The sequence below is a fragment of the Vipera ursinii genome (genome assembly GCF_947247035.1).
Source record: "Vipera ursinii genome assembly, chromosome: 2".
NCBI lineage: Eukaryota > Metazoa > Chordata > Lepidosauria > Squamata > Viperidae > Vipera > Vipera ursinii.
The window spans coordinates 173,131,932-173,145,932 of NC_139513.1; the positions used below are offsets into that span (position 1 = coordinate 173,131,932).

The following is a 14,001-nucleotide window of genomic DNA, read 5'->3' on the forward strand; positions in this document are numbered from 1 at the left end:
GCTGTGTCTGGGCCACAAGGAAACAAAGGGTCTGCTAATTCTTTTTCTTCTTCGGACCAGGATGCTGAGATCCATTCTGGAATTTCTCAGGATCTGCTCTACCTGGCATGGAAATACCAACTGGGCTGTGAAAAAATCTGCAGTTCTAATGAAGGCTTTAGCAGCTGTGTTTATTCTTAAGTTAGTCAAGAGGGAGGGAACTGGATAGCTTGCGTTCTCCAAAGGCCAAATTCTTCAAATAAACAGGGAGCCAGAATTGTCTGAAGATGTTTCCGTGATCATGTGGCCAGCATGACTTTATGCTGAGGTGCACGAAACGCTTTGGTGGGAAGATATCTACTCATATTTACATATTTTTGAACTGCTAGATGGTCAGGAGCTGAGGCAAATAACAGGAGCTCATCCTGTTGTGCACTGGTTGGGTCATGAACCTGGGCTGTCAGCTGACAAGCTCAGTGTCTTTAACCACTGAGCTATCACACCCTTTTGGAGATCATAATATATCAAAATTGGATGCAACTGGTTCTGCCCCAGGCGCCTAATGGACCCTGAACGGTTCCAGATGGCGCTTGGGTCTATACCCATTGCCCTCACCCACAGCCCAGTCGATGCCTTGGTGGATGCCTGGGAAAGGGCGGCTGCCGGGGCACTTGACTGTGTTGTACCCTTGCGACCTCTGACCCGGCACAGATCCTGTTGGGCTCCATGGTTCTCTGCGGAGCTCCGGGAGATGAAGCGTCGGAGACGGGGTCTAGAGAGCGGTTGGAGGTCCAGCCGATCCGAATCTGACCGATTGCAGTTAAGAACCTTTATAAGGTCTTATCTTGCGGCGATGAGGACAGCGAAGTCTAATTACTTCGCTGCCCTCATCGCGTCCGCAGATAATCGCCCGGCCGCCCTGTTTAGGGTGACTCGCTCCCTCCTTAACCAGGAGGTGAGGGAGGATCCCTTGCAGGGACGAGCGGAGGAGTTTAGTCATCATCTGGTGGACAAAATCGCTCAGATCCGGGCCGGTCTGGACTCTGACTGGGCAGAGTCTGACGTGGAGGAATCGGACAGTCTTGAGCATGTTATCTGGACTGAGTTCGATCCTGTTTCCCCTGATGATGTGGACAGGATCATGGGGAGGCAGAGCACCACCACATGTTTGTTGGATCCGTGTCCCTCCTGGCTGGTTTATGCGGCCCGGGAAGAGACACGAGGCTGGTTCCAGGCAGTAATAACTGCTTCTTTGAAGGAGGGTGTCTTTCCTGCCGCCTTGAAGGAGGCAGTGGTGAGACCCCTCCTCAAAAAGCCTGCCCTGGACCCGGCTGTTTTAAATAACTATCGTCCAGTCTCCAACCTTCGCTTTCTGGCAAAGGTTGTTGAGAGCGTGGTGGCGCATCAGCTTCCTCTGTTCCTGGAGGAAACTGATTATCTGGACCCGTACCAATTGGGTTTCAGGCCCAGGCACAGCACGGAGATGGCATTGGTCGTGCTGGTGAATGATCTCTGTCGGGCTCAGGACAGGGGTTGTTCCTCTGTCCTGGTCCTATTAGATCTCTCAGCGGCTTTTGATACCATCGACCATAGTATCCTACTGTGGCGTCTCAGGGGGTTGGGAGTGGGAGGCACCGTCTTACGGTGGTTCTCCTCCTATCTCCTGGACCGTTCGCAGTCAGTGTTGACGGGAGGGCAGAGATCCGCCCCGAGGACTCTCGTTTTTGGAGTTCCTCAGGGGTCAGTTCACTCGCCCCTCCTGTTCAACATCTATATGAAGCCGCTGGGTGAGATCATTCATGGTTTTGGGGTGGGGTATCATCAGTACGCTGATGATACCCAACTTTTTCTTTCCACCCCGAACCAACCCAGCAATGCCCTCGCCGTGATGTCCCGTTGCCTGGAGGCAGTCCAGGTCTGGATGGGGAGAAACAGGCTTCGTCTCAATCCTGCCAAGACTGAGTGGCTGTGCATATCGGCATCTCGGGCTAACCAGACTATTCCACCTCTAACGATGGGGGGTGAGGTGTTACCCCCCGTTGATAGGGCTCACAACTTGGGCATCCTCCTGGATTCACGACTCAATTTTGAAGACCATATAGGAGCCGTGACCAGGGGGGCTTTTGCACAGGTTCGCCTGGTGCACCAGTTGCGACCCTATCTGGACCGAGATGCCCTACGCACAGTCACTCATGCGCTCGTGACCTCCCGTTTAGACTACTGCAACGCTCTCTACATGGGGCTGCCCTTGAGGACCACTCGGAGGCTTCAGCTGGTGCAGAATGCGGCCGCGCGAGTTGTGATGGGGCTTTCCTGATACTCCCATGTAACACCTCTACTCCGCGAGCTGCATTGGCTCCCGGTTGCCCTCCGGGTGAGATTCAAGGTGCTGGTGATAACCTATAAAGCCGTAAATGGCTTGGGTCCGGGTTATCTGAGGAAACACCTGCTGCCGGCATCAAGCTTCCTTCATCCAGTGTGCTCCCACAGGGAGGGTCTTCTCAGGGTACCGCCGTTAAGAGACTGCCAGCGGACAACACCCAGGGATAGGGCCTTCTCAGTGGGTGCACCTGCCCTTTGGAACCAGCTGCCAGTGGAGCTTAGGACCACCCCGGACCTCTGTTCGTTTCGCCAGGACCTGAAGACCTGGCTCTTCGAGCTCTCTGGCCCAGGCTGAGAATTTTAATTTTATTTTTAATTTTAAATGGGGTTTTATTTGTTCAGGGACGGATATAATTTTTTAAATGTTTTTAACTTTTGTATTTTTTGTTTTAATCACCCTGTAAACCGCCCTGAGTTTTTCGGGAAAGGGCGGTATATAAATATAATAAAATAAATAAATAAATAAATAAATAAATAAATAAACAAACAAACAAACTATATTTGAGAAAAACTGCAGATTTATTATTTGCTATATACCTGTGCAGGAAAATCATAATCTGTTAAATTTGTACAGTCAGCATGTGTACACTATTGACAACAAAAACACTTAACCAGTTCCAGAGAAGTATCTATGCTGATCTTTCATAGTAAAAAAGTATTGCACATTTTAAAAAGCTACATATATTCCTTAAAGACCAACAAATGTAATTACTACATTTTGATCTTTAAAAACAGTGATGAAAGCAATGGACTTCAAGATGCTCCAAAATGTTTGTTGTTCAAAATACGTGTGTATATTTTAAATCTGTCTGTCTCATAGATCTATCTGTTTGTTACATGTGATTTTTCTGTAAGCATATTCTGCATGCATATTTTCCCTGATAATTGTAAAGCTGATGAACACAGTACTGTCACAGTAATATAAAGTGGGTATATCTGTTTTGTATCACATCAAAGCCAACATTTTTAAAGATGCATAACTATGATTCAAATAGATATCTATGCATATATAGTAGAAATATAGGGTTTTTTTAAATCAATATGGATACCATAGAACACATATATGAATATGCACATATATGGCAAAATCTGTAGATAATGTTGTTTCCCTCTTAGATAACAATGTCAGGTTGTTGATGAATAATATATGAATTGTTTAATGTGGCTTCCTTTTATTTCTTTTTACTGAATTGTATTACAACTAGGCATTTTGTTGCTTTTAATAGTGGTGCATCTGCCAACTCAGTTTTGGCACCTGAAATTAAAAAAAAATTCCACATATTTTTCTTTCCATCTTTGGTGGTGAAAATATGTATTATGATTAATTAAATAGCAAACAATTTGCTATATGTTCATGACACGGACGTCTGTTGAGACAAATGCCTCACTATGCCAACATGTCAACAAAACCATACAAATAAGGTGACTTTCAAATCGCCACGTACAAGTGTTTCCCAAACTTGAAACACTTCCAAAATGACTGAAGCAGCCAGTTCAGAGTGGGATTTCAATTGTCTTTGGAATCTCAAAGCGAGACGTTTTGAAATGGTGACAGTTCAGTTCTGAAATGTTTTATGCATTTCTCAACCCCACACAGCTGTAGTTAATTGCAAAATCAATTCCACTGAAGGCAACAGCATTTACATTATATTAAGGCCTGATAGACTGTACTGAAGTTGAATGGCCATTTGCAGTTTGTACACTTCAAAGAGGTCTGTGAAGTCCTTGGTGCTCCCTAACCTTGATTGTTGGCTTGCAGACATTTCATCATTATCAAAGTAGGTAACGTTACTTCTTTCCGGTAAATGAAACGTCTGCAAGCCAACCTGAGCTTGAGACATTCTCTTATTGGGGTCTTCCCCAATACGATGTGTTGGACTACAATCTCCAATGACAGCGCTGAGCGGAAATCATGGAAGCCGCATCCGGAGGGTACACTTGGCAGAAGGCTGCTCTCCCATCCGGTGACATCTAACATACTATCAACATGTCAACGCAATTAACGTCTTCGCAAACGAGACTTGTCCCACAGGTACAGCCCAGCAAGAAACTGTTTGATTGGTTGCGGGGGTCCTGTTGAAAGTGCGGGGCGGGAGGCGGGCAGGAGACTGGGATTCTTCGTCACGTCCCTTGCGGAGAACTCTCCTCGCAAAGCTATTCGGAGAAAGCAGGCCACCAGGCTTGACAACGCGGCGGACCCAGAAGGCTCCCCCTTTTCCTCCCCAACCCTACAGTCTGGGAACGCTTGGCCCTTTCTCCCAAAGGCTCGGGCAGACGGGCGTGGAGGCAGGCTCTGACCTCCCTACTCACTTTGGCAGCACTTAGTTTGCCGAGCCGCGTGCCGCCGCTCGTCTCAAGTCAGCCGCCGCCGCCGCCGCGCCGCCTCTTCTTCCTCCATCCGCCCTCCCCTTCTCCTCCTCCCAGCAGAGCTGGCCAAGCCGCGGGTCCGCCGGCAAAAGCCCAGCAGGCCTCAGCTTCCTCGCCGGCTCTGCCCCCTCCCGCCGGGCTGAGGCTCGCCTAGGGCTCGCTCGGAGTGCGCAGTGCCTCTGCAACGACGGCGGGAGCCGGAGGAGCAGGCGGCTCGCTCGGGGCTGGAGAAGGCAGGCGGCGGCGCCGGCAGCGGCAGTAAAAGCGGCGACGGCGGCGGCGACTCCTCCCCCTCTTCCTGCTCTTCCCCCTCGGACTCCCGCAGGCAGGATGGTGGCCGTAGCCCTGCAGCCCTCTGCGGGCCGCGGGGCGGGTCTGTAGCTGGCGCGGGGTGGTGCCCTTTGCAGCAATCGGGAGCCGAAGGCGCCGGGCGCCGGGCGCAGCGCAAAGCGCCCGGGCGCCCCTTTTCCTCTCGCTCTCCATGGACGGGGGAGCGGGAGGTGGCCCCGGGCTGCCCGGCTCTGAAAACCCCAACCGCGCCGTGGAATATCTGCTGGAGCTCAACAACATCATCGAGAGCCAGCAGAAGCTCTTGGAAACCCAGCGGCGGCGGATCGAGGAGCTCGAAGGGCAGCTGGAGCAACTGAGCCAAGAGAACCGGGACCTGCGGGAAGGAGACCGGGAGCGACACCGAGATCGGGAGCGGGACGGGCAGTATCACCCCAAAGAGAGGGAGAGCCACTATCCGAACCGCGCCGATCGAGACGGGCAGTACCAGAACCGGGAAGGCCAGTTTCCCAACCGCGAGAACCGGACGGAGCGCGAAGCTCCGTACTCCAACCGAGCCGACCGGGAGAGTCAATACCAAAGCAGAGCCGACCGGGAAGGGCAGAACCAGTATCAGCATCGGGACAAGGAACGAGATCTACAGCACTATGGAAACCGGGATGGGCAGTACCAGAACCGGGAGAGCCACTACAGGGAGCCCTGCCAGTTGCATAGAGAGCGGGCGCCGCAGTGCCACCAGGCTCGGGAGAAGGAGCACGAGTACCCTCGACCACCCCGGGAAAGGGAGAGGGGGCAGCTGAACCGTGGGGCGTCGCGGAGCTCCAGTCCTGGGGCAGGCGGAGGCCACAGCACCAGTGCCAGTACCAGCCCAGCCACCACGCTGCAGAGAAAGTAAGAAGCTGGTCCCAGCCTTTGCAGCCCCCTGACCTAGGGCCCTGCCTGCTCCCCTCCTTCCCTGTAGCTTTCTGGCCCAGCAGGGCAGGCAGATTCCAGGAGTTCCTTGGGGTTGAGGTGACCATTGGTGGTGCTGGCTGAGTCGTTTACAGTCAGAGAATCGGGGTGCGTGCAGCATCACAAGGGACCGCGGGGAAACCCTTTGGAGGATGGTGCGGTGCAGTGCTTGGGTGGCGGTGGCGGCGGAGGGAAATCAAAATATCATAGGGTCTGCTCTCTTGTCACCTTTCTGCCCTACTTTCTTCCCTCCATTCTAGGCTTTTGAATCTTGTTACAGTTACAGTTAAACCCTGCCCCCCCCTACATACACAAACATACACCAACTGCCTCCATCACCTATAATTAGGTGGATGGTGCTCTGCTATGCCACCCTCAGTGGGGTCTGTTTTGTTTCCTCAGCTGATTTTCCTTACTAGATCCCTGCATTGAACCCTGCGTAGGACCCCTCCCCCCCCCACTGCAGGCTGCTCCTTGGCCAGTTGCCCAGAAGCTTCTGAGGCCCCATTCTCTTTCTTTGGCCCTTCAAACTTCAACCTTACTTTCAAGCACCACTTTCCCTGATTCAGCACATTTTTGCTTTCCTAACTTGCCAACCTGGATTTTTTAATCCTTCAACACTTTGCTGGGGCTTGACTCTCTCAATTTTCTGCAGAGAAGGGAAGACACGCATAAAAGGTCCTTCTCGCTGCAGCGGACCACTCCAGGGAGTGCTCTCTCTTGCCAGCCTGGTGTGGCTCACCCCTATAAACCCCAAATTTAAAATTAAACTTCATATTCATACTTTCCAAAAACTCGTGAATTCTTTTTTTCATATTGGTGCTCCTACATGTTTTCCTCCACACCTTTCGTGGCTCTTCCCTCCCTCGCTCCCTATAGAAACCCATAGAGGGCAAAGAGTTATTCTTAAATGAAAGTACATAGCAACCCCAGTGAGCTTCTGTTTCCTGAATCCTCAGATGAATTCTTTCATTTATTTCCTGGCCAATATTGGGGGAGTGATAGGGAAGAGCCTTTCAATAGAATAAAATCCTCTTCTTCTGCTACCTACGTACTGTGTTCTTCTGTCTCTTTTGTTTGGGACATGTTTAGTAAGGCCTGTTCTTTCTTTCTGCCTAGTTTGCAGTACTCGTACGCACTTGTATCCATGTCTCTTTGCGTCTTGCCCATCTTTAGCGGCCAGTCTTCCTCCAGAGCTTCCTCTAATGGGGTAACTCACAATCTGGACACTTCCCACTGCCATTGAACTGGGCCTGGTGGGATCTGACTTCAATTAGCTCCAGCAGAGAGAGTTGGCGTTGAACTAAGGCACCAGGAACTAGGCATGCATTGGATGTGGGTGTGAAACGGTACTGCATGGGCTGTGTGGTTCATGACATGTGTTGAGGGATTGAGTTCAGGAAAATGTGATCCCTGGGTGGGGAAGAGAAGATGTAGTTGATTTAAGGTGCAAGTAAAAGCATAAGTTTTGAGTGAGTTTGAGAAAAGAGCTGGTGATTATCATGTATCTATTCTGGGGGAAACAGCTTTGAAAAAGTGAGTGTAGTTACTAGTGTGTGAGAATCAATTATAATAATCACACATTTGTCACTATCTACATTATTACCGGAATAGCTACAGCCACGCAAGATTGGCCAGCGGTATTATATTCCTAATGAAGATTTGCAAGAGAACAGCGATGTGCCTGAAGCCTTCAGATGAGCTGTTATCAGAGGCAACATTTGCATCTTCTTACCTCCTAATATAAAGCTAGGTTATGTTATAAAGCATTATTTTCAAACTGATAATTCTATTTCTTCCAACTACTGGATTCTTACCTCAGGATTCTCAGAGCCTGCTGGGATTCCTTGTCCATGGTCTCTGTGGGATGAAATGAACAACCTACAAGCCATGTGTCTCTCCTTAAACTTCATTTAAGCTCTCCCTGACTGGTTAGCTGAAACTTGGCAATGCTGTTGCCGAAGATCAGTGGCCCAGTTTTGAGGTGAATGACATAACCACATTGCTATGTATGGGGTTGGTTGAGGATTATGGGGATTGCAGTCAGACCCATCCAGAGGGAACCGGTTTGGGGAATGCTGCACTAGGGTGTCTGATCTAACGCCACGCCATTAGACTCTGTGCTCCATAATTGATAGTTCCTAGCTGGAGAATCGCAGCATTTGAATGCCAGCAGCACTGCATCTGGGACATGGATTTCAGAACAGGATCGACTCTCGTGGTCCACAAACTTGGATTGAAAGCTAACAAGCAACTAGGCCCGAAGAATTGAGCATCTTCCCTCAGAGGGAATGGATATAGGGGTGGCTGTGTGGGGTAGGAATTGATGGATCCAGCCATTCCTGTTCTTTCTCACTCTCCTCATTGCCGCCTCCTTTTTCTGGTTAGAAATTAGCAAAGTGGTTTGATGCTGCAAATGACTTAAAATCAGCACAAATGTGTCTTGCCATTCCCGCCCACTCCCTACCAACACTGAGGAGGTTTAAAAAAAAAAAAGCCTGAAGTAGCAATGCTGGTGGGGTGGGGGGAAATGACTGATCCTCTTCTCCACACTGGCAGAAAGCTAGAAATGACTAGAGACAGTCCTTCTTTCCTCAACCGAACTAATAACTATGACTTTCCTTTGTTTTTATTCTGAGTAGGGAAATAAGTTCAGTCTCTTAAGATCTAGCCAGTAACTCAGTTTAGCTTAATAGTTAAAAGTGTGGCTTATGCACCTTATCTGAAAGCCCCTTTTCAGGTTTCATTTCAGCTCTAAACTTGTTCAGTGTTCTTAAACCTTTATTCATCTTTCGGCTCTTCGTTTGCAATAGGGAGATATTTAATACCACTTTATCTTAAAGGTAGAGGAGAAAACAGGCATGCTTGCCTTGATAAATAGTCATTTTCATCTGTGGTTGCTTAGTGTTGTGAATAATAGCTTCCTACAGCATGCAGAGAGCAGTGGAAGTCTTCCAGTCACCCAATCCCTATCAACCTCTATGAGGGGGTGGGGTAAGGGTGAGGGTGTCTGTCTGTCTCTACTGCCTTTTACACTGCTTCCAAATGGAGTGTTTGCAAGGGAATTTCTTTTTCATTGGTCTGTTGTGATTGCCGCATGTGACAAAACATGTGGCTGTTCAAATCGTCTCCCCCAGGTTTTTCTTTTTTTTCTTTTTTACAAACAGCTTTTTATAAATTTTTTTGTAAACCGTTCTGGTTAATTTGCTAGAAGCACTGGGCTAGCCTGTGTTCCAGAGGCAGTTAACTCGGCAGGTTTGCTAATTCAGGAAACTGAACTGTTCACGATAAAACATACCTTGCCGGATTTGGGACATAGGAAGAGCAATCGATCGGATGCCATACTAATTGATCTCTCCTGCTATGGCTTGTAAATATGTGAATGGAAAAAGAGAAACAATAGATTCTCTGCCTCAGCACCCTTCTGGCTTTGTGCATAGCTTATCAGGTATTTCTGAGGAGTTCACTGTGTGATGCTGGCAAAACACAGGATCATTGACCCCAAGACCATGAGATAAAAGGCAAAGGGAATTAGGCATCTTTTAGAGCCAGGAATGTGGGTGGTTGAAGCCAAATCTAATACAGGGAGTTTATAAATTGGGTTAGCACTGCAATTGTAATGAAGTTCATCTGTGGGCTCTATCGTGTGCTGTAGCCAACTCTCAAATACAGAACCTACTCACACAACATATCAGAACATAGCTACCGTAAATATATTTTGGTCTTCTGTATTGTGCAAACTCAACCCCATTAGCCTAGTTTATGACTAGGTTTAGCATTCAGAATAATATGAATGCTCTTTTTAAACAGGAGTTACTCCTGTTTCCTTTCTTCTTTCATTTCTAGGAGAGAAGTATACATTGTGAGGTAGGCTCATTGTTAATATTAAAAATGAGGTTGGATTTCAGGCAATATCACTATGCCAGTAACCGACTTGTATAATCCTTGATCACAATAAGAATAGAAAATGGATGGCCACATGGTGACCGTGGTGTTGAAGATATGGCCAGTCAGGCATTTTTAATCCTGTCTTAATATTAGGAAAAGAGCAGCTTAATTTTTTTAAACAATTATTTTCATTAAAGTATTTTTAACAGGATAAGAACAATACAAATTTTAGAGAAGAAACAAAAAGAATAAGTAAAATAATGGAGAAGGAAGAAAAAGAAAGAAAAAAGATGAAAAAGAAATGGCTTCCAATTTTCTTAACAATGGTTATAACTGTATTTACATTTTGCCCCCCCCTTAAGATTACATCATTTCCTTCCTTCCTAGCATACCTGAAATTTCTAATCATCAAACAACCCCTTAAATTGGAATTTAATGCTAATTCTATTGTCTTCACAAACCATTCCTCTCCACTGTTGGTATTTCCATTTTTGTGCATGTAATAGTCTCACAGCAGTAGGCAAAGAGCAGATTAAAAGCTGCCTGTATCTAGAGGTGCTCCAGGTTGCTAACTCCCTCCCTCCCATCAGACTCCAAAAGAATGGATTCTTTCTCTCTGATATGCACACCACCAAGGACAGAAGGTAACAGAGGAGATACATTGGAGGAAAAACAAGTAATTTATGGGCACAAAGGTATTCTCGGCAATGGACCCAGGACTGTGGTGTTCTTTTTAAGCAAGGTCCGCCTGTTTTAGCGCAGTGTCTAGTTTGACCTGAAATGCTCACATTAAGTTCACCGAACATTGTTGTGTTTGGGAGCTACCTAGAATTGGGCAGTAGGGCAAATGGGTGGCAATAAGTAAATACATCTTATTACACTGCCCAACTCATGCACTTTGTTTAGCAACATGAAAGGCCTCCTAACTAAAGACTGAAATGGGGTTGGGAGGAGGTCATACAGCTGTGTTCACATCTTGGTTTTGTGCAGCATTGGGGTGTGTGTGGGGGGGGGGGTTGCCTGTATGAATGATCCATTTAGAGCTTGTTCACAGAAATTTAGCTCTGGCAACTTGGAATCATGTTAGATTTAATTCTTTTCCCAGCACCAGTAAATTTCTTGAATTACAAATCAATGTTAAGTGATCAAAGCAGAGGATCATTTTTGCATGAACTAGCTTTTTGTCAGTAAGGTCCTACGAGAGTTTAAAATCTTTCTCTTTCACTAAAAAGCAGCTGTCAGGACTGTTGAGACTACATAGCATTCTCCATAGCCCAATAATATTATGGCCATTTATTCTCTACAAACATAGAAGGCAATAGCTACTCATCATGGATTGTTTGGGCATGTTAGTGTCAGGGTGCATTGTGGGCTGCTTTGCTGGGTGTTGTGGTTGTCTGCATGAAAACAATCTTGCCTACCCTTGGGGAGGTTGCTCAACAGCTGTTCCTGCAGCTGTTTCTCCAGCAAGCAGCCACTTTTTGCATCTTGAGAAAGCAATACATCCCTTTATAAACAGCTCTGCCTCTCTTCCATCCCTAGAGACAGAATCTTTTATAGGTCAGTCACCAGGTCTATATTTACCTGAGAATAAGTCTCACTGAATTCCTCGTGCTTTATTCCTGAACAAGTAAACATGAATTGCAATTGCCCCACCCAGATTGCACTTTCAATAGGATCTGAAGCCAGTAGTACAATACTTCAGTAGGCTCCAACCCAGCTCTTTTAGAGCAAGCTCCTTCCTGGCTTGTTAACAAAATAGATCAGGGGTGTCAAACTCAATTTCATTGAGGGCCGCATCAGCATTGCAGTTGCCCTCAGGGGGCCAGGTGGGCGTGGCCTACTGGGTGGGCGTGGCTAGAGTGCGTATGGCCTACTGGGTGGGCGTGGCCAGCTCTACATCATTCGCATCAAGGGTGCCTATGGGGGCCTGGGCAGGAGTGGGACAGATCTGAGGGTCTCTGGCAGGAGGAGGGTCTCTGGGGCAGGGCCAAGGCGGTGGGGGCCGTTCCCTCACTGTTTCCAGGATGGCTTCGCGGGCCGCATGAAACCACTTCGTGGGCTGGATCTTGTGTTTGACATGTCTGAAATAGATAGTAGCTCTAGGTTGGAGCATGGATTAGTCCTAAACCAAAAAGCAATTGCAAGTAAACCCTGAGTAAAAAAAAACGTTCAGATAACTTTGTAGGCCAGAATTTATTTGATTGCCATCAGATTATTCTAAATGTAAACTTGAGTGTAAGTCCTGTGAATGGAATGATAGAAATGCGAATCTGAATTTATATCCCTTTCCAATATATTTCCACTAATTTCTGCTAAAATGCTGTCACAGCCTGCTGACTTGAATGTGCCCTAAAATAAAAAATACATATTTTTTGCTTACTAAAATATTTTATAGCAGTGTCTGCTGCAGCAAGCCTCGAAAGGAAAAAAAGGCAATATATGTGTGGTGATAACGATTTAAAATACTTAAATACTTGTATCCCAACGTTTGATGCAAGTATACAGTTCATGGTATTACAGACATATCATGGCGTGTATTTCTCCACTTGCCTCCCCTTTGTCCTTTACAAATCCCGATGGCAATTACCAGATGCTAGGAGGTCCCAGGGGACGCGGTGGCTCAGTGGGTTAGGACGCTGAGCTTGTCGATCAGAAGGTCGGCAGTTTGGCAGGTCGAATCCCGAGTGCCGCGTAACAGAGTGAGCGCCTGTTACTCGTCCCAGCTTCTGCCAACCTAGCAGTTCGAAAGCACGTAAAAATGCAAGTAGAAAAATAGGGATCACCACGGTGGGAATGTAACAGCGTTCCGTGCGCCTTTGGCGTCTAGTCATGCCGGCCACATGAACACGGAGACGTCCTCGGACAAGTGCTGGCTCTTCGGCTTCGAAACGGAGATGAGCACCGGCCCCTAGAGTCGGAAACGACTAGCACGCATGTGCGGGGGAACCTTTCCCTTTCCCTTTACTAGGAGGTCCCATCAACATCAATTATAATCTATGATAACTTAGTTGGAAGGGAATTCAAATGGACAAGTTTTTAATGAGTGCAAAAGAGAGATAAGGCAATGGACAAGGTGGGATTTTCTTTCCCACTATATAGAAAAGAAGCAGTCTGGCACCACAATGGTACTTCATCGGTGGCGCTTGACTGCAGTTTTTCTGCATGAGGTGCTGAACACAAGAAAACCAAATAACATTGTAGTATCAAAACACTACAAGAATATAGAAATTGTCAGCTGGAACTATATTTGGAAACTACAATTTCATATTCCAAGCAGTGCCTGTATTATGCTTCTCTTTTTGAGGAAGGAACCCTTGATTACGTAAAAGTGTAAAGCACTGTGGAGCAGTATCTACGTCTTAAGTGCTATTGCTATTACGTCCATCCAGTTATTTTTGATTCCTAGAGACCACATAGATAGATTTTTCTCTATGATGATCAGTCCCTAACCTGATCCTTCAGGTCTTCCATCAGTGCACCCATCACTGCTGTAATTGAGTCCATCCATCTTGCTGGTGGTCATCTTCTCTCCACCTTTGTAAGAAGCATCAGAGCCTTCTCCAGAGAGATAGGCCCTTGCAGGGATCTCTCTTGAAGCCCAAAGTAAGAGGGAGAGGAAGAAGAGAATCTTCCCCATCAAATGTTCTTTTACATTTAGTTGCTTCCCATGCTGTTAGGAAAGAAGGTAGTTCATCAGGATTTTTGCATGTGTGATTTATTTTATTTACTTGCAGTGGTGAAAACCATAAGCACTGGTACCATGCTACTTAGGAAAGCAGGTTAGTGTCCCACCTAGGGGCGGTGGTTTCTCAGTTAGGAGAGAATTGGTTTGGTTCAGGGAGGAGAGGAAAGAGGAACGGACTGCAGATCTTTTCTTGCATGCATTGCTTAAAATGTTTCCCGGTTTGAGGGGGAGGAGCTATTTCAAGATGGCAAATGAGATGTGTCTTGTCCGTGATTTGGGCCTCTGTCTTTTTAAACTTGGATTTAATCCCAGAATGGAAGGAAGGATGCACACATTTGAAATTGAAGCTATATGGCAAAGAAAGAGTAAAACTGCTGCATGATGAAGCTCCATTGGCTCTACCGCAGATGTAGGCAAAGCTTTGATTCAAGAGAGGCTGGTTGTTTCTTTGTTTTCAG

The 14,001-nt window shown here is 47.0% G+C and overlaps 1 protein-coding gene across 2 annotated transcripts in view; it reads left to right on the forward strand.

Moving 5' to 3' along the window:
* The first annotated feature begins 4,748 nt into the window (after positions 1-4,748).
* Positions 4,749-14,001, forward strand: part of IQSEC2 (IQ motif and Sec7 domain ArfGEF 2) — a 158,299-nt gene continuing 149,046 nt past the window's right edge. For both annotated transcript variants that reach the window (XM_083357126.1, XM_083357123.1), the window contains exon 1: positions 4,749-5,907. In XM_083357126.1, coding sequence (XP_083213252.1) covers positions 5,210-5,907 — 698 coding nt within the window. In that variant the 5' untranslated portion in view covers positions 4,749-5,209. The remainder of the gene's footprint in view (positions 5,908-14,001) is intronic.